The sequence below is a fragment of the Patagioenas fasciata genome, chromosome 1 (genome assembly GCF_037038585.1).
Source record: "Patagioenas fasciata isolate bPatFas1 chromosome 1, bPatFas1.hap1, whole genome shotgun sequence".
Lineage (NCBI taxonomy): Eukaryota > Metazoa > Chordata > Aves > Columbiformes > Columbidae > Patagioenas > Patagioenas fasciata.
Genome location: NC_092520.1, coordinates 131135409 through 131158675, shown reverse-complemented (window position 1 = coordinate 131158675; position 23267 = coordinate 131135409). Strand labels below are relative to the sequence as shown.

At 41.8% G+C, this 23267-nt stretch overlaps 2 protein-coding genes across 6 annotated transcripts in view; one reads left to right on the top strand and one right to left on the bottom strand.

Annotated features, from left to right (window-relative positions):
• STYK1 (serine/threonine/tyrosine kinase 1) overlaps positions 1–23267 on the bottom strand; it is a 33639-nt gene that overhangs the window by 3122 nt on the left and 7250 nt on the right. The window contains exons 1-8 of one of the 3 annotated variants that reach the window (XM_065848185.2): positions 19787–20237; positions 12858–13152; positions 6028–6096; positions 4452–4556; positions 3449–3592; positions 2214–2462; positions 1788–1969; positions 44–127 (exon numbers count right to left, since the gene is read on the bottom strand). In XM_065848185.2, coding sequence (XP_065704257.1) covers positions 44–127; positions 1788–1969; positions 2214–2462; positions 3449–3592; positions 4452–4518 — 726 coding nt within the window. In that variant the 5' untranslated portion in view covers positions 4519–4556; positions 6028–6096; positions 12858–13152; positions 19787–20237. Of the gene's footprint in view, positions 1–43; positions 128–1787; positions 1970–2213; positions 2463–3448; positions 3593–4451; positions 4557–6027; positions 6097–12857; positions 13153–19786; positions 20238–23267 lie in introns of those variants that run through there. The other 2 variants (XM_065848194.2, XM_071815321.1) reach the window with 2 other exon arrangements.
• Positions 19696–23039, top strand: SYCE3 (synaptonemal complex central element protein 3). Of its 3 annotated transcripts, none has more exons than XM_071815344.1 (4): positions 19696–19774; positions 20761–20927; positions 21414–21522; positions 22550–23039. In XM_071815344.1, exons 3-4 carry the CDS (start codon positions 21414–21416, stop codon positions 22714–22716), a joined length of 276 nt encoding a protein of 91 aa, XP_071671445.1. In that variant the 5' UTR covers positions 19696–19774; positions 20761–20927; the 3' UTR covers positions 22717–23039. The 3 variants fall into 3 exon arrangements, with proteins under 3 accessions (XP_071671445.1, XP_065704304.1, XP_071671449.1); XM_065848232.2 differs by lacking the exon at positions 19696–19774 and adding an exon at positions 19829–19913; XM_071815348.1 differs by lacking the exon at positions 19696–19774 and adding an exon at positions 20251–20327.

Genomic DNA, 23267 nt, shown 5'->3' with positions numbered 1-23267 from the left:
TCAAGCAAGAAAGAAAAAATGCAGTGAATATAAGCAGACTTACCAGAGCTGCTGCAACTTGCTGTCCAACTTCATATACTTGCCTCTCAGTGAGGTCATAAGGGACACCATCCATTGTCATTACATCCTAGAAACAAAAGATCAAACACATGCCTTAGCTGTAGACTACCAGGGAACATTTCCTTCTAATCTAATAAAATGCGTACTATCTAATCTTAGGCTTTGCCAGTTAGTTTCACAATTGGTCACAAATTGACTGAAATATAAGGGTACATGGATGTGTGATGTGGATGGATGGATGGATGGATGGATGGATGATGTGCTGGGTAAGACAAGTACACTAGAGACAACTGGTGGGTAAATGGAAGGGTGGAGAAGAGATTAATAGGTTAGACAGACATGGGCAGAATGACAGTGGAGAATGACAATCCATATGCATGCATGAAAGACCTACTATAAATTGGACTCATGAGTAGAAAAGCATATTGATAACATATGAATCGCTATCTGGTATGAAACTAAATATCCATCTGTGTTACCACCCTGCCTGTAACAGTGACCCTAGCTGGATATCCAGATGAGAGAAAGAGAATAAGGTAAGCACACAATGCTTTTCCTGTGTAGTTTTCTAGCCCCCCAACTATTTTCAACTTAAGGACTTCCTGAGACGGTTATGGTTTCCAAATGCTCAGTAAAGTTTGAAAGGCTATGGTCCATGAATTCATCCACTCATGACTTGAAGTCATGTGAAGTTTCAAAATCCACAGCAGTCAGTGGCAAAGAATTCCCCACTTAATGAAGCAGCAACTTCATTTGTCTGTTTTGTACATGGCACTTACTAGCTTGATTTGCTACCACCTTGTCCTTCTGCTGAAGTAGACAGTGAGCAACCTCTCTGTATTTAGTGTTCCAGATGCAGGAAGATGATGGATTTATATGGTGACATGGCAGAATTTTCTTTCTATGCCTTTCTAAATAATGTCTAATATTTAGTTTATTTTTTTGCTTGATTTAACATTTTCATCAGACTTTATATTTTAATATTATAAAATCAGTCCCATTATTTCAGTCGTCATCAGCAGGATTACTTTTCTTCATGGGCACGACTTCATTTTTAACTATACTGAACTTCATCTGTACTTTTTATTGGTCAGTCTCTCAATCTTGAAAGATCTTTCTGCAATTTCTCAAGGTCAGTCCTTGCTTTTACTGGCTGGTATCACTAGCCAGTATCACTATCACTATCTTCATCACCTCCTGTCATTGCATTTTCTAGGTTATTGATACATGTAATGAACAGCACCAGGTCCTAGCATATATACCAGCAGAACTTCATGGGTGACCTCCCTCTATGCAAGTACCAACCTTCCACTTTTATGTCCTGTTTCCTGTGTTTTAATCATCTACTTGTCACTCAGTGACCTTCTCCTTGGTGTCATAACTGCTCTATTCTCTTAAACGCATTTGGAGTGGGACATTATTTAGAACTTTTTAGAAATTCAGGTAGCTGTAGCAACTCTCATTCCAATGGCCTGCAAAGTAGGACTTCACTTTACAGAAGTATGTCAACTTCTCCAAACTATATTGTATCAACAGAGATATCCACTAATTCTATTCCAGTTTAGAGTTGTGGAGAACTTATCTGGGGGACAGAAATAGTTTAGACTTATATAGATCTCACAGAGAGATGAAAAGAATCATCTGTGATTTATGGACTATGACTTATGGATAGATACGTACCTAAGGAATTTAGGAAGATATTCTACCATCACTTTGTTTTGACTCACCTTCCTACATGTCCATAGAAATGTCAACAGGTCACCAAGAGACACATCTTCCATGATCATATAAAGTGGAAGCTGGTCTACACAGCATCCAACCAGTTCAACCAGGTTCTCATGACGGCCAAGATTTTGATGGAATTTAATCCTTCCCAGGAAATCCTTTACTTCCTGGGGACTAGCCAGTTCTGTAAGGACAAAACAAAACAAACAAATTAAGGCAGCAAAGAACAGGGCGAGTAGCTTTTACAATCAACATGAATGGCAATCTTCTTTTGTCTTGCCAAGGCACTCCTTCCAAAACACCACTGACACTGAACCTGATACTCAACACAATGTGTTCTTGTCCAGTAATGACTACAAAGTTCTGCTCAGCATCAAGTATTTGATACAGAGATCTGTAACAAAGTGGATTCTGGCCACGTGTTTTACCTTGTAAGGCTTTCAGTACTACAGTCTTAGTCTCCCCGCGTTTCCCAGTTGTCAATTGAGCTCTGTAGATGCTCCTGTAGCGGCCATGTTTTATCAGCTGCAAGGTGCCTAGTGAGAGTTTCTCTCGTGGTATCTCCAATTCTTTCAGAGTCAAGGAAGCAGAATTTAGCAGGCTCTCCACAGAGGTCTCACTCAGCTGGATATAGCGGTTCTCTGTTGAGCTGGATTCCTGCTGATTGTTGTCATGTGCTGACAAAAACAAATACACATGATGCATAAAAGCAGACAGATGAACTCCTGTAGTAGGTGGTAATGTCTATCTTTTTATCCTCTCTGATTTTTGTTCCATACTGCTTTGGAAATCAGGACAAAGTAATGAACTGTTATTGTATCTTACCTATCCTGCACCTTGAAGCAGTAAAGGAATTTATCTATCTCCCACTCTATTTGATGAAAAGGCAGAATGAGTTTGGAGATCTCTGTTTATTTTAACTATGTAAACTTTATAGATAAGACATGTTTGTACTTTATTCCCATCTGCTGAAGCAATGACCATTTTCTTTTATCGCCAGTAATGAGTTGTTATGAAAGTGACATGCACAGGGTGTTCCAATGAAGGCCCTATCTTTGTTCTTAATTACTTCCCCTTCTATAGGCTGAAGAGGCTTTTTCCTCTACAATCCCCATATCATTTCAGAACTGTATTTTCATTTCCACATAGCAAAATATGTTTGCAGTACCAGCGAAACTGTCCCTATCCTCCACTAGTCCCTGTTCTATTTCCTGCCGTTCTCATAGGAAGTGGGAGACAGCAGCGTGAAATTAAATTTATTAAATGACAGTATAGAAAGTGGATTAGTTAGGTGTGATCTACATCAAAACAACTGTCATTCATGATTACCTCAGTGAAATTTTCCTTGAAGTAGCATCTAGAAGGGTGTTCCAGAAACACACTTTGCAGCTCTCAAGTGATGTTACCACAGTACATTAATCAGCCTATACGGTACGTTGTTTCAGGTTTTCTCAGATCCATCTATACCACAGATGCCACTGCTACTACTGCAAGTGGGATAACTCAGGGTTCCCAATTTTTCTAATGTTCACAAGGATTGCTGAACACCACTCAGGCTCATCAGAAATGCTACTGCCTAACAGTTCAAGCAATGGGAAAATGGGATTGACTTCTGGCCACTGCAATCAACACTCTTTCCTCAGTCTGAAACACATTTTTCTACCTTGGTGTCCAGATGATGATGATTGCTTCTGCTTTGCTTGCAATCCTCGACAGTGGAGCCAAAGGATCACAGTTAGCACAATGACAAAGAAACCCACAAGGAGAACTGGGACAACAATCACTTCAGTCTGATGTTCACGCACAACTGTCACCAGAAAAAGAAAATGGGAAGCCAAAGAATTAGTAACACTGCCTGATACACATTGGTTCTGTATAACAAAGTAGTAATAACCAATTTCAGTAACTTTCAAACCCCAAAGCATGTGTATCTATCCTTTGTTCCTTGGAACAGCAACTCAACACTGAACATCTCATTTTTCAAAGATGCTGAGTATCTAAACTGTATTAAACCACTAGGAAAATTGGACATAAGGTCACTTATTTAGATGCCTTAATTCAGAAGGTAGGAATTGTAGCCATGTGTAAATATAATCTACCAGTGAAACAGAGCAAGCCCTGGCAGAGGGATAGGAGGGAGATGGGAAGGGCTGGAGGTTACTGTGCCATTACAGGTTCAACTCCTTCCATCAAAATTATAGGGAGCATTTTAAAGAAAACAGGGCATGGTCACTTTGCAACTAACAAGGATGTTGCAGGTAACTAACTCTCTTAGCTCCTCAGATTTGGAGGTGGTGCTATTTTTGTACAGGGCAAGACCACATTTCAGTTCCCAAAGATGACAAAGTCATGAAATCAAAATCTCACAAGACTGGTCCTTAGGGAAGCAGCAGGGAATCTTTAATGACTATTATTATGTCTCATTCAAAGTAGAAATACTCTAAAATGGCTAAAATTCTGTGAGATTAATCCCACCACAAAGGCTGCATGCCCCTAAAAGTTTCTACTGCACTGAGACACAATGCAGAAAGAGCTCAGTCAAATCCTTCTGTGTGGGCTGGGATGCAGGTGGAGCAGGGGAAAGGGCTTGGCCTGCTTTTTAGCAAAATTGGCCTTCCTGCTCAACACGTGAAAGCTTATTACTTAAAAAAATCTGTGAATCTTACCACACAGCTTGTCATTGCTGTTGCATTCCAGCAGCATGCGTGTGAATCTTTTTGCGTCCCCTGCCATGTTCAATTCCAAGCACGTGGGTCTCTGACGTCTGTCTTCTGCACAGACAAGAAGAATATTAAAGAAATCAACCAGGGGGTAGGATGATTTATGAAGCAATAAGTGAACTGAATATGAAGCTTTCTACTCCTTATGATCAGCGGTTGTGTGAAAAAGCAGCACTAGGACTTCAAGGCTTACGGAACGATACAGGATATTCACTATCAAATCCTACGAATGGCAGAATGCATGACCAGAGAGAATTCAAGATTAAGCTTGTTCTGCAGTGCTTCACAAGCAATTGTGTACCTTTAGGCCTAGAGGTTGGCACATGCACAAAAATTCAAAGTCCCAAACTTAACTATATTTAAAGAATACTCAATACAGCTAATACACTTCTAGTTAACACACTTCTTGGAAAGGTTCAGCCTTTTATCTTCTGGTCCATTACAAATGAACAGATCAGTAGCAAGCATACTATTGCTCCACAACAAAAAGGAGAAAAAAAGTCTTGCCATTAGGGCTCTCCAGTACTAACTCTTATCACTGCCAGGTCTATAACTAATCTGAAGCACAACACCTGGAACTCTTCTGCATTTGTAGTTGAAAATGCAGGGCCTGTACAAGTATGCATGTTTCCAGGGGTAATTTCAGCTATCACTAATCCCTTAGCATGTCCAATCATACACCTACAAAACCTTCTGATTGTGTAAGTACATTTCTTATTTGTACAACCCAGCTCAGACAGAGCTGGATTCGCAAGTGTATGCCAGTGTCTGCGTGTTGTGCCAGGACAGCAGATCAGCTGCAGGTCTCCCAAAACACATCTCTGATGTTGAATTTCAGCTGTTCCACATTACAGGGGGAGATTATGCCTGTAGAAATTTGTATTTCTGTTCAAATTGATGTATGTGTTTTTGTTTATTCTCTGGAGAACACAAAAGCATTTTAGAAGATGCCCCACTGCTACACTAAGTAGTAATCTTTAAGTAATTTTTACTGAGGACTGAAGTCCTAAGACAGGAATAGGCTCTGTGATGCTGCATTGATTTACATCAGTACAGGACCTGGACTACTATTTCTAAATTATAAAAATCAATGTTCTGAGTAGTGATGACTGACAGAAAGGCAAGGAATGTAAATTTAGTCACTGTTTCTTATAAACATTGTCAAAAATTTAAGGCTTAACAGCTTCACAAATGGTATCATCTACAACAATTTATAGGCATTGGGACTTCTGTTCTGTAAGTACTTCATTTTCAGCTATGAGTTCAAGGCAATTCATCTCAATGGCAAATGCTAATAACAATATATGGCATTCTTACTGATATTAATACGTTTTTATGGAAGTTGGTGATGGATAGTGAGTTTATTCTCATGCTTAAAATTAACAGTTGTAATGATGCTTTACTCGTTGCGCAACAGAGGCAGCAGAAAGAGGAAAATAGAACATATCGGCACTTCAGGGTATCACAAAAAGTCTGTTTCATTTTTTGTTTCCTTTGATTCTTACTAAACTAGCAAACTCACCTAGTTTCAGGGTGTGGTTACAACACAAATCCAGTCACAGGAGCAATAACACCAAGCTTTTCAGGTACACTGAAAGCAAGCACATTAAGTCAGCCTACCTTGGCTATAACACTTACACAAATACATAAGTACCAACACAAGAGGAACAGTCCTAGCTTCTTTCACTCAGATACACACAGAAAGACACATATGAACAGATATGACAGCATCACAGGAAAACAGACTTTAGCACCATTAGTCAGCAATCATGTTGCATGATCTGAGTCATAAACAGTCCAACCTCCATCTCAAGACTAGCTAAAGGCTTTGTTTTGTATGGATGCTCACTAGAAATGCACGCTTACATTTAAACAATGTGCATGCACTGGCACACACAAGCACACGCATACCAACTTGTACTTACACAGAAACACAATCATACAGTTGCAAAGATCCATGGAATCACAGAATCACAGAATCGACGGGGTTGGAAAAGACCTCAGAGATCATCAAGTCCAACCCTTGATCCAACTCCAGTCCATTGACTAGATCATGGCACTAAGTGCCATGTCCAATCTCAGTTTAAAAACCTCCAGGGACGGTGAGTCCACCACCTCCCTGGTCAGGCCACTCCAATGCCTGACCACTCTCTCTGTAAAGAATTTCTTTCTAATATCCAGCCTAAATTTCCCCTGGCAGAGTTTAAGCCCATGCCCCCTTGTCCTATTGCTAACTGCCTGGGAGAAGAGACCAATCCCCACCTGGCTATAACTTCCCTTCAGGTAGTTATAGAGAGTGGTGAGGTCACCTCTAAGCCTCCTCTTCTCTAGACTAAACAACTCCAGCTCCCTCAGCCTCTCCCCATAGGTCTTGTGTTCAAGTCCCTTCACCAGTCTTGTTGCTCTTCTCTGGACCCGCCCCAGCACTTCAATACCTTTCCTGAACTGAGGGGCCCAGAACTGAACCCAATACTCCAGGTGTGGTCTCACCAATGCAGAGTACAGGGGAAGGATCACTTCCCTTGTCCTGCTGACCATGCTATTTTTGATACAGGACAGGATACCATTGGCCTTCTTGGCCACCTGGGCACACTGTTGGCTCATGTTGAAAAGCTTTGAAGCAGGAACCATGTCTACACTGGTCCCCTGTCCATAAAAAAGATTCCTACCTACTCCCTTATGCACCTCCCATCAGTGATGCCAGTGGGTGGCACCCAAGTTTTCTAACCATACTCAGGGCAGAACTATGGGATCCAGAAATAAAAACATTGACAGCCATGGGCGCTCTATTTGCACTGGCACTCCCAGTTGTCGCCATTGCTTGTCCAGCCGCACAGGTGTTACCACGTGAAAAGTATGATTAGACAAGCCCATTTATACTCTATGCGTTCATTCTCTTGCAAAACTCGGGAAGAAGGAAAAAAGTTGCACTTAATAAGATAATTCTGAAGTGCCTTTCAGTGCTACTTTTCAGGCCAAAACCAAATGAATCCTCATACTTAGCACTTTCTGCAGCTTACTGGTCTAACATTAAAAATATTACGGTTCCTACATTTCCATCCTCACAACAAGAGCAGAAATCAACAGATTTCACCTTATATATTCAACACGTTTTTTGTCGTGTACCAGTAGGGGACACATGGAGGGTATGTGGAACTAACATATTCAGTGTACAGGTGCATACTCATCACAAAGCAGAAAGCATATTGGCCGTGCTCAAATATTTTTTTTATTATATGAACATGGTTTTCCAGTATCAAGCCAGCATAAGGGGGACAAAAATACCTTAAGAGGTTCAAAACCTGTACCTCACTGGAATTCTGATTTTCCTTGTCTGTGTATTATGTTGTGCCAAGGCCAGTGCTGTCTAGATCATGAGCACAGGAGAACATATCCTGTTTTACTTCAATTCAGAATTTGCATTGAGCTATTTGTGCAATCACAAGTAAGTGTCAGCTTAGTAATTCCACGGGGTTTTTATTACGCTTTTCCACACATTAAAATCCATTCAATTGAAATTCTTGCATCTTCATTTATCTTCATTGTTTATGTTCAAAAACATATTTGCTTCAATAGTCTGGTCTCCTTGCCTGAGCCTATCTACTCTTCCAGATTACTCTGATTTCATGCTCCTTCAGTTGAAACCCATTATTTTTGTTGTTTACACAAAACCTGGAACTTCCCTTTTTCTCTTGGACATCATTTTTTTCATCAAGTTCTCTACTGTGCAGCACATCAACGTGACTGAACATCTTATTTAAGAAAACTAGTTGGTAGTGCAATATAAAAATCAAACATGATAGGTACCAACCACAGTGCTAGGCCACGCTTCCTTCAGAACACCAAGGCTCGGGTAAGAGTGCTATGTTCCCACTCAGTTTCAGACTCCAAAGCCTTCCTGAATGACACCTTCCCTTTCATATGGGTGACCAGAAGGAAATGAGCTTTTCTAGAACAAAGCTTCTCAACATAAGGGACTGAATGGGAGCAGCCAGGGCTTGTGAAGGTCTCTGTAAAGGAGTTTTGAAAAGCTACTTGTTCCCCTGACCAGAGCTCAGAGGGAGGGAACAGTGTTTCTGCTAAACAAATTTGGAGAGATGTGGGAGCTTTTGCTGTGTCAGAAGGAAATTAACATTAACTGGTGCAGAGGACAATGCTCAATGTATTATTAACAATGTTCGGATACTATGCAGTTCCAAGCAGACCACAACAATGATGGCAGTCAAGCCTTTCTTTGACAAATACGTGAATCGAAAGCCCCATGTCCAAACAGTGAAGACCATGGTATGTAGAAACAGCAGAAGCAGCTGCCCTTAGTCAATAATTATGTAGCAAAACTTTGGCAGAAACTAACCTGGAGCCAGTAGCATTTGCAAACTGCTACTTGTAGACTACTTGGAAAACTCTGTCCCAGCAGTTTCACAGCCCCCCAAAAGCGCCAGGTTAATTAGCTCCCACATCTGCCCTATGCAGACACTTCTCCTCTGTGCACATTTGCCAGCCTGATGAACACTGCGGGAAAAGGTGGTGGTTTGTTTTCAGCCACATTTTTTGCCAAGCTGATCTGCTGCCCTGGCAGTTTAGAAAAAGCACAGATAACAACACAGGGACAAAGTAAGTAGGTAAAAGATGGCAGATGCAGGGCTGCTTAAACGAGTTCAGGAAGCCCCAATACTGAATATGAATGTAGTTTGTGACTGCAGCTGCTCTGAATAAAGTGCTCAGCAATGCCAAAAGAAGAGACTGTGTCTTTTCTCTCCACTTTCTTCCACTCTTTATTTCTCTCCTGGCTGTGCAACTGATCACAGGTAAACTGATTCAAACCACTAAGCCAGCAGGAAAAAATGAACTTTTCTTTTGCCATGGTAATTTCCTGACATTTTAGTGAGTGGTATTAGTTCACCAAGCAATTCAATGAATGCCAGTGCAGGCTCAAGGAAGCAGCAGGAGGACACATTCAGAAGCAGGAACAGGGAAAATGGATCTCCTGCTACTCAGGATGGCAAATGGCTGATTTGTTTAAAGCTGTATTGTCAAACCATTCCCTGTGTCAGCACAAATACACAGGCGCTGTGTGCCAGCATAAGCCCTACTATGTTTTGTCCAGTCCCCTGTCACTCATTCCCACATGTATACTGTCCCCTTAGCACTAGCACAAGCATTCACATGGCTATGAGGTAAACTGGATTGGGAAGGTGCTCTGGCCTAAAATAATCAAACCCCTCTCACATATTATGGACTTCAATTTCTCATCAGTCTCAATTTATGCTGTTCAAAGTGTGAGGACCTAAGAGTCGAGAAGCTTGAGTGACAGACATTGTGATGAACACTTAGGAAAAAAAAGAGAAATATCAAGGCTTACATGTCGATGGAATATATGGGAACTGCATGCACAGAAACTGCCTGATGCTTGCTCCTGCCATGTTCAGGAAAACGAGGTGTACATATTCAGGGTAAATACATAGTTTTCCCAGTGAATATGTGTGGCTTAGGAACTAACATCAGTTCCCATCATCAGTGCACATGTGTAAATCCTTGAGTACTGATTAACCATTCTGTCTAAATAAACACCTGATTAAATTAATTAAATATGATAAAAATAAGGGCTAAGATACATGTGGATCTTCATTAGGCCTTGTAAACTGTACTATGAGCTGATATGGAAGTTAATGTAGTTATTTCTCCAGACTTCCTGGCCTGCATTAACTGCACACTACTTTATTATAAAAATATTCTTACAGATGTTTTTCGTGTGCTAGTTGTGAGGCCCAATTGTAATATGACTACAGGCATGTAAAGAACAGCTGAGTAACTCACTTCGGTCCAGCATACTGTCTTACTGATAAAAGACAAAACAAATCCTTTAACCATTATGCCTTCTAGTTAATTCTTACAGTGTCAGAACCATGCTCTCAAGCTTTTCCAGTCACCATTGCTGTGCCGCTTTTATTATTTTCCTCCTTTTTTATATGAGCTTTGAACAGGGCCACCAGTCAAGGCTTAGGGAACCATTATGCACAAGCCCCCTGTCCTGTCTGGGCAGCTGAAAGGGAGGGGAGCAAGCAGGGAACTGCAGGAACCAAAATGGCAGTGAAATCATTATGTGTGGGCTCAGGACAAACGAGTAGTCATGCATGTTGAATGTGAGTGAAGAGGGAGAAGAAAAGAACCAAGGAAAAGCAAACAGTGAAACAGATATTTCTTCCCCTGTAATGTCCACTGTTTTACCAAAAGCAGTGTCCAAAACAAATAAAAAACAAGTCCCACAGGTTTCAAGCCTAACAACTTGATGCCGTAAGAATGTACTTCTGCAAAACACTATGTATTTGTTAAGACTACATAGCCTGCCTCTTCTGCCTTCAGAAGACCTTAGTGACTATTTCCAACACCCTGGCAGATCATGACACTTTTGCAAGGTTTCCCCCACCCGTCACATCATCTCACCTCTGACCATAAGCCACCCATGGGCTACCAAGCAGCATTTTCAACTGTTCAGAATGGGAATTCTGATGGGGCAACTCAAGTTATAACATACCACAGCCATCTCACTTCTGCCCTGAACACGTATTACTGATAATACACTGCAGCTTGCTGTACTGGCTGGAATAATGTCTCAGTAACAACGATTTGGTCTCTAACTCACTTTTGCAACAGCTGGTAACTGTAACACCCTCTATAAGAAAACAAGTGTTTAAAAATATCGCCTGTGGTGACTCAAGATTTTTTCTTGGTTCACAATTAGACAGAACCTGAACATCAAACCTAGGTTAGTTGCAGCTGAAGCATACTAAAGGAGTGAAAGAAAATTAGGCTGACCACTTCTGAAAAGCCAGACTATGGAGAAAACAGCAAATAATGAGGTCGATGTTGCTATTTGACCAGGTGAACTACTTAGGACAAACTTGGCTCCTTTTCAAGGGAGTAGCAGAAACAGGCAGAGTCAGCAGTCAACACTGAATTGATTAGCATGAGTCAGGAGGACTCTGCACTGCTGTGCTTTTATGCTAACATGGTTAGTCCAAACTAGCACCCTATCAGTGGAGATACGCAAGTTCTCATGGTGCTAAGTTTTGCTTAAACTTAGATCAGCTCAGAAAAAATTAATTTATTTGTGCAGTGTGAGGAAGTCTGAATAAAGAAGTGTGAATCTGTACAGAAACTGAATGGTTTTTAAGGCAAAAATATTATTTTTCTAATGCAGACACAGCTTACTACAGTTTCTGAAAAAGTAACATATATCTTGATCACACTCTCCCTGACTTAAGGCACAAAAAGTTATTGTTCACAGGTTATCTGCAAAATAAAAGTTAAAATAATAATTTAAAAAGTGAGGCGTGCATTCACCTGAAGCCTTTAGTGAGCAGGCTGCTTGGAATATGGAAAATATAGAGGCCAGACTCTCAACAGCACATTCTTACCTATGACTTCCTTTTGTGCAGTCAGAAGCACACACAACTTTTGAAAATGCCAACCATTCTGTCTCTTTTTTTCTGACTGAACTCTGATTTTAGTGTTAGCTGCCAGTACTAAGCCTGTATCAAACCCTAGCATAAACTTGATACATATATTCTGAAAAACTGTGACAGCAAAAACTGTGACAGAACATAAGAAGAACAAAGGAGTTTTTCAAAGGACCATGCATACACATAGATCTTGTAAAAAGCACTGTGAGGTAAAAATACTGCATGACATCATATTGCTGCATAATGGCTTAAGAAATGGAATGTGAATCTGCCTTCATAAATGCACAGCCACAAGGAAACTGAGCTGAAGCTGTGTACACAACTTCAGCTTCATGGTTTCCCAACTTTTGGTTTCTTCATGCATTTAACATAGACATTGTTTATAATTTAACCAGTAGCTCATGCACACACACACAGATACGTGCAAACAAGTAAACACATAGAAAAATCTAGATACCTGTACCACTTTGGATTAGAGTTAGCTCCCTTAAAATCAAGCAACAGTGATGGAAGTCAAATGCTAATTAATTCTGAATCCAGCCCTAGGCATGTATTACTTAACCAAATACTGTACATTTTTATACACACATGCATAGCATCGCCCTGCATTGTTTCAGTGAACTGAGACTAGTTTTATATGAAACTGATTTCCTTTGTTATATTCTTCCATTTAGAAGATATATCTCTTTTTTTTTTCTCAAATACCAATACCAGTATGATCACAGAAATTCATAAGTAACTTCAATACAAGCAGTAAGTACATACACGGATGCGTAGACTTTATGGTACAGCTACATCCTATTTCAGGTCACACTTCTGTTAGTGAAAGTCTTTTTAAAAAATTAAACATTCATTAGCTAATCTTCCAGCACTGTTTTCTCTCACTTACCTGAATTACACCATTCCTCTTGCCCCGCAGGAGTCTCTTCCTGGAGCTCGTCTACTGCCAGTTCCCAGCTTGTTTGAGGCCGCCCCTGATAACGCTGGTAGTTACCTTGTGTGGTTGTAATTCTTATGACTAAGTTCCTCCTCACTGATTTTCCTGTCCCAGACGTGCTCAGCTTCACTTCTTCTCAGCTGTCTCCCCAGGGAGATGGCGTGAGTATACGTCCAACACATGAGCTGGCAGGTAGGCACACACTTGTAAAACAGGTCTGCCTGGCTTCCCTGCACCAGCTGCTAACCTGCAATGACAGAGACAGGCAAAGCAAAGAGTCTTGGGCAGGGACTTGCAGTGTAATTTTAAAGGCAGGCAAACAGGGGGGATAGGCTAACGTAACAAACAGAAATCATACACCTCACATTACAGGTTCATGTTTAGAATAAAAAGGGTTCTTGGAACAGAAAATCTGTACAGAAGGCCTAAGACTCCAAACGCTGCAACAGCTTTCTATCAGGAACACAATCTGCAAATGAGGAAAGAAGGAAAAGACCAATAACACCAAAACATGCTACAACAGAGAGCAGCAATGCAGGCTTTATTCCTGTTCTTCCTTGCTCGTTCATCTCTCTCCTGCTCGGGCTGTCCATGCATCCTGCCAGCACTTTCCAGATCTGCCATCAGCCCTCCTCTGACCTTCCCTCCCACCAATCCAGCTCAGAGCTCCCACACAGCTCTGGCAATGACCCTCACTTACAAACCCCTTTCAAAATCCTGAGCTCCCCAACCAGACTGGATAATATCCTTGAACTTGCCCTGTGACCTTTTCCTGCTATGATGCCCTTGTGGTCACCATTCTGCTCTGTTGGTGCCCTCAGTCCTCAGTGCCTGTGCAGCGTAATCTTCATTGCACCTCAGTTCCTCAGTATTTTAATTCTGGGAACTTTCTTCCCACCCAACCTGTGTATATGAGCCCCTGCTGTTGGTCTGCCAGCTCCCCCCATTAGCTCAGAGATTGCCCTCTCCTATCACTGAAAAATCTTGTGTGAAGAGTTTCAGATTCCTGACTCCTGTTTATATGAGTCTGTACAAGATTATTTGTTTACCTACTTTGCACAAGTGGGAGGCAGTTGTACTACAAGAGGAAAAAACATGAGACCTATTGCTGAGAGACAAAGTTCATTTCACAGTCAACAACATGCTGCAGGTGGCTTTGGGAAGGTGTAGAAGATTATATGATCTCTGCCAACTGTTTGAACAAAACCTACCTACTGTTATTAACACTTGGGTGCTGCATATATTATTTGGTATGGGAAAATTTTAGTTGTGACAGAGGCAATAGCTTTAGACACTGAAACACAGTAGTTAATTGATCTGTAAGAGAGACTGCATATCAATATATTAGTACACCAGTATATCCCAAGTTTCTCTCTAGGATTAGTCCTCCACCTAGCATTTACTATGTGTGTAAAATGGTGAAAACGAGGTGTGGTTTTCTTCATTGCTTGATCTCTCTACCGAGACTGCCAGACATGGGCAAAATAGTATTAGTGAAATAGCCCTGTGACGTGGCCTTTCATCCCCCGAGAAACCAGGAGAGACATCTTCTAGACTGAAAATTTCCTGAGTTAGACCACGACAGCTGCAGAGTGTAGGTTCAGACTCTCATTTCAACTTTCCTCTTATTCTGGTACTAACTTGCATTGATTCTCAGCAGTATTTTCTACATGAAGGAGCAGAAGATCTGCCCTATGCACTATTCTCCATTAAAAAGTGGTTAAAATGCAAAAGCCAGTTCCTCATTTAAATGACTTCTTTACTGAAATGTGTTACTTTCCACAGGCACCTTCCCCAAGGCCAGCTGGGGAAATCTATTCAGATTCCTGTTTAAAAATAACTGGCAATATTCCTCCTTTTCCTCCTTCTTTCATAGTTTCTACAGCACTCAACTGTAGGCAAAAGCATGGGAAAGGCAAAGGGTTAATATTCAAGGTATGCATATGCAAAAGCTGCTGCTTTTAGTTTTCCCAGTCAATCTTTCTGCTGTGCTCCTAGTCAGACTCATTGGAGAAGATATTTTAATGGTTCAGGCTTCAAACTATATTATCTTCCTCACTGATCCACAAGCCCTCCTTCTGTTTAGTTAAGGGACAGCAGTCATTTATTGTCAGGTTTTGTCCTACGAAAACGAAACTTCTCCTTCTATAAATCTTGTATTGTGTGCACGTCCACAAAGAAGACACTGCCTGTTTAAATGCCTGTGCCCTTCTGTCTGTTTTTTCCTTAAGTAGTATGATTAAGCATATTGAAAGGCAGTATACTGGCAGTCTTATTAACAAAAATGTCCTCTTTATCTCCAAGATGGTTATAGCACACCTAGCAACCATACAAACCACACAGCAGCTGCTCACTGGCCCCAAGATGTGTTTCTGGGACTAAGCAGCAGTTCAACCACAAACCATTCAGTATTTCTCCTATGTGCTCAGGGTGCTAATTTTGCCGTTCAACTTCCAGAAGATAAGCATACTCCAAGTAACTGCTGCTGAACCAGAAAATGCAAACTTCAGATGAAACGATTCCCTTCTTAAGTGTTGTTATGATATTTACTTTTTCTGCAGTAATTTAGAGGCAGTAAGGTCTCTTACTTTCACATCCTAATGTAAGATTTAAAACTGTGGCTTATAGCTATTAGACTGTGACTCATCTTTTGGTCAGCCTAAGCCCACAGAGGTTGAAAGGCTCAGTACCTGTTCTTTAGTTTCTGCAAGCTAGACATTAATCCTGGAATAGGATGATCTAGAAGTGAAAGAAAAATTCCTGTCATTATCCCAAGTTTCTGTTTTGCCTCATGAGCTTTGCCTCTCAATATGGTAGGTCTTCTGAGAACAATTTATTTGCTTATTTCATATTTAGATTTTTCTTGAAAATGGTAGTTCTAGCATGATTTTCAGTTCATCCCTGCAGTTTCTGTTATTTAAAATTTCCAAAGGAACAAAGGCTAGGAAAGGGAAGTATTATATAAAAAGAAATTAAAAAAAAAAAAAAAAGCTTATCCTTATAAAAATAAAATGACTAAAAGATTATGCATCAGTCTTCTTCAGCCAGTCGAAGGTCTGGCAATTTGCTAGCACTTCACAGAATCACAGAATTGTTGGGGTTGGAGGGACCTCAAAAGATCATCTAGTTCAATCCACCTGCTAAAGCAGGTACACCTAGAGTAGATCGCACAGGCATGTGTTCAGGTGGGTTTTGAATGTCTCCAGAGAAGGAGATTCCACAACCTCCCTGGGCAGCCTGTTCCAGTGCTCTGTCACCCTCACTGTGAAGAAGTTTCTCCTCATATTCAGATGGAACCTCCTGTGCTTCAGTCTGTGGCTGTTGCCCCTCATCCTATCATTGGGCACCACTGAAAGGAGTCTGGTCCCATCCTCTTGACACTCACCCTTGAGATCTTTATAAACATTGATGAGATCCCCTCTCAGCCTTCTCTTCTCCAGGCTGAACAGACCCAGCTCTCTCGATCTCTCCTCATAAGAAATGTGCTTTAGGTCCCTAATCATCTTCATAGTCCGACACTGGAGTCCCTCCAGTAATTCCTTGTCCTTCTTAAACCAAGGGGCCCAGAACTGGACACAGTACTCCAGATGCGGCCTCACCAGGGCAGAGTAGAGGGGAAGGAAAACCTCCCTCGACTTGCTGGTCACACTCTTCCTAATGCACCCCAGGATACCGTTGGCCTTCTTGCCCACAAGGGCACATTGCTGACTCATGATCAACCTGTTGTCGCCCAGAACTTCCAAGTCCCTCTCTGCAGTGCTGATTTCCTCTATTTCCTCTGCACTTCCTCTATTCAGGGTTAGGCACATCAAACAATAGTCTTTTTCTCTCACTTCCCTGCCAAATTAGACCTCATAATTCCCAACTCTTTTCTAGAATCTAAATGGAAATGTCATTTGCACAGTTTCATGGAGTCACTGGCATGGTCAGCTGTTCTCAAACCAGATGCTCTGGAAAGATGCTGAAGGTTGATTAGATGCTGTAAGTAGGCTACAGTACAGTTTTTCCCTTTGGTTTCTTTGGCAGATTTTCCTGGCCCAGAAGCTGGGATTCATTCAACACAGCTGAGAAACCAAGCTAAGGTCATAGCTGCCCAAGTTCTCTGTACAGTTACTACAAGGTCATAAGAACTTCTGTATGTTTTACAAGTACTAAAATCCCCTTTCCTTACACTGACATCACAGTACAAAGGGTAACCTAACTCCTGATTTACATGTCTTGGTCAAATGTCAGAAGTTATATGCCACACATTTGAGCTAAATTCTGTTGCCTTCCTCTTCTTCAAAGAAATAACTTCCCCAAGCAGGAGTTCTTTGGGTTCCCAAAATCAGTACTCATCCACAGTGTAATTCTTGGCCACAGCCTCTCCTAGAACTCCAGGACTGTTAGACTGTAAGTTAGGTGCAGCACATTATCACATGCATTCAGTTCAGCTCAGTGTAATTCCTGAGTGCTCTTGTCCTTAGCAGTTAACATTCTGAGCACAATACTTATGCATACTCCTCTGTTACCTTCACATTTCCTCTTTCAGTTCATGTTCTTTTTGCTAAATACGTAAATTTCCCTTTTAAGTTCCTGCTCTTTGCCACCGCATTTTTACACTGTTCACATATTCCAGTGAGAACCCAACAGCTCCTCTTGGAAAAACCCAGAAGCTGGTGAACAGAAGCAGAGTGACCTAAACACTCAGTCTCAGGTTAGAATAAATTGCAGGGCTTCACATATTAAGAAGCAGAGGAGCCAGCTATCCTCTGGGAAGGATGCCCACAGAGACCTTAGAAGAACTCGAAAGTACTTATCACCAAGAGCTATAACACTGTTACATAAAAATGCATGAAGAACTACCTCATTTAATAATGTATTTTTTACACCTGTAATTCACCCTCTAATACATTATTGTGTCCTAATTGTAGTGGAGAAAAATCACAAATGAAGAAAGCTATGTTGAGATTAAACCGGCTCCTGTCTGCCACTGTCATTGGAAACTGATTCTAGTACATTGATTATTATGCAGTAGCAAGGTGGTTGCCAAGCTATCAGAATTACATGCATAAACACAATAAATTTTCTGCCCATGTTTTCAGAGAGTAATGAAGCAGTATTAAAAAGCAATACCACGCTAGACCAAAAATCAGCCTCCTAACCACATATAAACACATGTACAGCAAGGAAGCCATATCTGGAAGGGAGCTTAAAGGCACAGAATTTAGGAGCTGGGGTTACCTGAGAAATGACTGTGCCACCTCAAACCAAGGTCTATCAGCCTAGCATTATGCCTCAGATAGCTGGCAGTGAGAGCACCTATAGGAAACAAAGGACTACAACAACATAAAATGATACTTCCCTTAACACTCTCCCCAGCCTCCAGTAGCCTGTGGTTCAAGGATTTATTTAGCCAAATATAACTTTTTCTTTCATATGCCTTGAAGAATTTTGCTCAACCACTTTTGAAACTCTACAAAACTTTAGCAACACAATGATCTGTGATAAATTCTGCAGCATTCCTACAACTTGAGTGAATAAATACTTCATTTCTTTTGAAGATGGATTGCCGTCTTCAAACCAACTACTCAGTTGGCAGCGAAATGAGTGGTGATAGCAAGAGACAAGTCAAGTTTCATTCATGATGAGAATACTAATATACTCAATCACTTAAAAACAGGACTAAGCTTGTGTTTGTGTAGATGAAAAAGGAGAACAAGAGACAGGCCAAAGCATTTAAAGTTTGGATACTGATCTGCCATGGGACACGATTTGGGGTGTGAGAACTTCAAAGAAGGGACTTGATTCTCACTGCTATATACAAGGTAATTACTAGTATCAGCAAACTCTTGACAAACTTTCAGTCTTTTCAGTCTTACAAAAATTTCTAACCCTTCTTTGCCTAGTCCTGCAAACACCTTCTGGAAGGCACCTTCAAAGACCATCCAGTCCAACCCCTCTGCCATGGGCAGGGACCAGGTTGCTCGAAGCCCCAACCAGCCTGGTCTGGAATACTTTCAGGGATGGGGCATCCACAGCTTCTTGGGGCAAGCTGTTCCAGTGCCTCATCATCCTCATAATAATTTCTTCCTTATCACAGAATCACAGAATGTTAGGGATTGGAAGGGACCTCAAAAGATCATCTAATCCAATCCCCCTGCCAGAGCAGGAACACCTAGATGAGGTTACACAGGAATGTGTCCAGGTGCATTTTGAATGTCTCCAGAGAAGGAGACTCCACAACCCCCCTGGGCAGCCTGTTCCAGTGCTCTGGCACCCTCACTGTGAAGAAGTTTCTTCTCATATTCAGATGGAACCTCCTGTGCTTCAGTTGGTACACATTGCCCCTTGTCTTATCATTGGTTGTCACCGAGAAGAGCCTGGCTCCATCCTCGTGACACTCACCCTTCACATATTTATAAAAATTAATGAGGTCACCCCTCAGTCTCCTCCAAGCTAAAGAGACCCAGTGCCCTCAGCCTTTCCTCATAATGGAGATACTCCACTCCCTTAATCATCTTTGTGGCTCTAATCTAAATCTACCCTCTTTCAGTTTAAAACTGCTGCCCCTTGTCCTCGTCCTACAGGCCCAGGTCTGAAGTCTCTCTCCATCATGCAGGCAGGGGGATGGATGGATGGATGCCCACAGAAAAGAAGCAAAGGCCCCACCCAACTTTCGAACTTCGGGCCCAAGATGTAACTTTTGGGTTACTTTCAGGACAACTCCCGAAACGACACACCATGTGGTGCGACCAGTTTTGCGACGGCTGCAGCTGCCGGCAGCCGCCCGGGACTTGGGGCGGGCAGGGAAGAGACGCGCCGGGCCAGCGTAAAGGGCCATGCAGCCCGGGGGTGCTGGGGCACAGCCAGAGGGGCCTTAAGCAGGGGTAGGGGGTTACCTCCTGTCGTCCAGCCTCCGGGGAACGGCAATTGCGCACCGCGGACAGCAGGGGAGGAGGGGCTGCCCAGCAAGCCCGCCCTGCCCCAGACGCCACGGGTCTGCCGTGCCGCGGCCCGGGACCGGCGGTGGGTGGGCTAGGAGAGGGGTGGCGGGACACGCAGCCGTGCTCCAGTCCGGCCCCGGAGCCGCGCAGCGGGGGTGGACACTCGTGCCTTTCCCCTGGTGTCCGTCGGCCGCTCAACCCCTGACCCAAGTGCTTCTTTTCGTGAAACACAAAATTAAATCGAGTTCGTGAGCTCGGGGGCCGAGCGCGCAGGAGAGGAGAGAACACCGGGGTTTTTTTGTGTCCAGTTCCCGCCCGCTCCTCTCCCCGGCCCCGCTGTACCCGGCCGCGGGCCCGTGAGGCGGGACGGAGCGGGGCCGGCGGCGCGGTTGGCGTGAGGCGCTGGCTGGGCCCCCAGACTCTCCGCCCGGGTGTTAGCTTGGGGAGGGAGGGGACGGGAGAAGGACCTTCCCCTCAGGAGGGAGCGGGCTGCGCGGTGAGGCTGGTTAGCGTGGGCGATGGCCGCCCTCTGAGGGCGGGTCCTCACACGGCCCCCGGGCCCGGCCCAGCTGTCCCGCAGTGCCCGGGGCGCCCCGCGGTCTTGGTGAAAGCCGAAGCGGCTCTGCATGTGGGGCAGCCAAGGCTTCGGGCTTTTTAAGGTCTCGAGGGTGAACGGTTTGCCGGCACGCAGTTACATAATGAAACGGGTTGTGTGAAGAGACCCTTGAACGCCCAGCATCTTGATAAGGCTTGTCATCGCTTTAAAAAGCTGTAAAGCCACGATAACCCCTTGCGTTCCTTCTGTGTTTATGAGCAATAAAAACCGGGAAGTGGATGCCCGCTGAGTCTGAGAAATCATACATTAAAAAAGCTGGCAAAAACTATGCTGCATGTCACTACAGCAAAGCTCTTTTTTGTCTCCTTCGTAGGTTCATCCCATCCCATCGGTGGTTTTCAGAAAAGGAAGTTAAAGGCAGGGCTGCATGTCACGTGTGGCTAATATCAAGGTTCTGAAATCGCATACATAGGGCCTCTACAACTGTTTTTTAGACCCAAGCATTTTCCTGAAATTTTCCTACCCACAACCTGAGTGGAGGTTAGTAAATAATATGCACTTTGCTACTTAAATGGTGACAGAACTTAGCGTATACCTGGCTGTAGCGCAAAAGTGTGAAATACTGAATAGAAGTGTGGATTTTACAACTAACTTTGAAAATTGGGAATTGCCCTACATCAGAATATTTGGGAAAGAAGCTTGAAGACAACTGTAACAGGATAATAATATTTTCTTATTAAGTGTTTGACACAGTGATCTTTATTATTACTGATACCAAAATCTTCATTTTGCACCAACACAGCATATTTGAGTGTGATTTTCTACTTAAATTTCACAATGGACTGAAAAGAGTATGCAGCATATAGGTGATAACCAGTACCATAAATGTCAGGGTTTTAATAAATTCATGTGTAAACTGAATATATATATATATTTATATATTTAAATTTTATTATAATGCTACTTTTAGCTGTGAAAATCACTTCAAAGTAAAATAAAGTTTTAAATTTCTTTTTTTCCTTGTAGATGGCTGAATCAGAAGCTCAGGCAGGAAACTATGATAACATGGTAAAGATGGTGGAGGACCTGAACAAGGACTTAGAAAAACTTCTGGAGGAAATAGAAAAACTAACAGGTACAGGTCTTTATTAAGAATGGTATGGATTTGTCTCTTAGAGTGAAGACATTGAAGATTTATTATTATATTTATTGCAGTAAACTTCCATGTGATAGAAATTTAAGTGGAAACAATCACCATCAACTAATGCCATAATGTTCTTAATTGGAAGAAATAATGCAAATTATCTACAAGTTTCAGATGGCTCAGAATTTAAAATTAATAGGTGACAGATGATAATGTATTTAATATACAGTGATTAAAGCATAGTATGTAAAATGAGATTTAATTTTGAAAAATGGTGAGATACATACTACTTCTCAGGTCAGTGCATGACGTGTTTTAATTCCTCAGCTAGCATAAAGACTCCTCTGCAAATTTAATCTTAGCCTTGTATGTATACAGAGGACTGCATATTCCTCACCATGTGCTGCAACAATTCTATCAGAAACTGTGTGCAGCTAACAGGGCTTGATGGAAACTGTTAATTAAACTATTTGTAATTGAACATAATTTATGAGTGCTACTGAGAAAACTATAGACAATTTATAGTAAAAGGGAAAGTATGAAATAGGTCCTAAAACTACTTGCTCTGTCAGATACTCATTATTTCAAAATCAGTATTTCATTTTTAAGGTTGTTCTTAAAACCTTTAATCTCTATGCTGCAGCCTCCTTACTCTTCCTTGCCTAATACAAGCCTCCTGACACTAACAGGTCTGGAGAGAGGATTATTTGGTTCATTTATTTTAAAACAGTCTGTTGAACCTTTCTTTGTGATTACCTATTTTTTTGTAATTTTTAGGTAAAAGTGTGTATCTCCCATTCTGGAGTACTTTGAGACATTTATAAAGAAGGAATACCGAACAGTCTTTTATTTCCTATTCAGTATTACTGTGGCTAGTTTCCACTTTATTTTACAGCAGGCCTTCTCTGACATAAGATCTGGACTGATAATAATTCATGTCCTTTATTCATTTACTGAATCAGCCATTGCTTTTATTCAGCCAAAATTCCTGGCTTAGTAGTTATAATTGGGTTTGTAGTGCAGGCAACCTGGATGGCATATGACATGGTCGTCATGCGTACCAACCCACACCTGGCCAACTCCATGAGGCATTTGGAAGATGCCTTCCTGAGTTGCAAAGAAGAGATGGAGAAGAAATGGCAAGAGGTGCTAAGTGAATCTAAAGGTGAAAAGCAAACAAAATGAATAAATTTAGTTCAATGATGCTGCCAGAACTACATCCCTTGGAAAATCACTCCAGTCTTTGTGTTTTCTAGCCATGGAAGTTTCACAGATACTGTGGAAGATGGATTTGCTTTCATTGTATTAAGAACTACTTATGTATACATCTGTGGAAGTATTCTAATGAGATTACACATAACCTATATATTTATATTGTTGAAGGTAAAAGGTCAAAATATGTCCATTTTTGTTATGCTCATCAGCAATCTCTATAGTGTGTGTGCATATACAAATTACATGCTTTCTGTGTCTTTCTTCTTGGAAGATTATACTCACTTCATCACCAATATATGTGCAATTCTTTAACATCTGAACAAATTGGGGGCAGAGGAGTGGGTGGGAGTACAGTGGACCATCACAGTGGTATTGCACCAGCACATGCCTTTCAAGGAAAACAAATTTTTTTTTTTTTTCCAAATGAAAAACAGGTGAAATTCTAGATTTGCAGATAGATTGGGTTAATTTGATGTGAGATTGCCAATAGATGTTCAGTTACAGAATTTTTAAATTCAGAC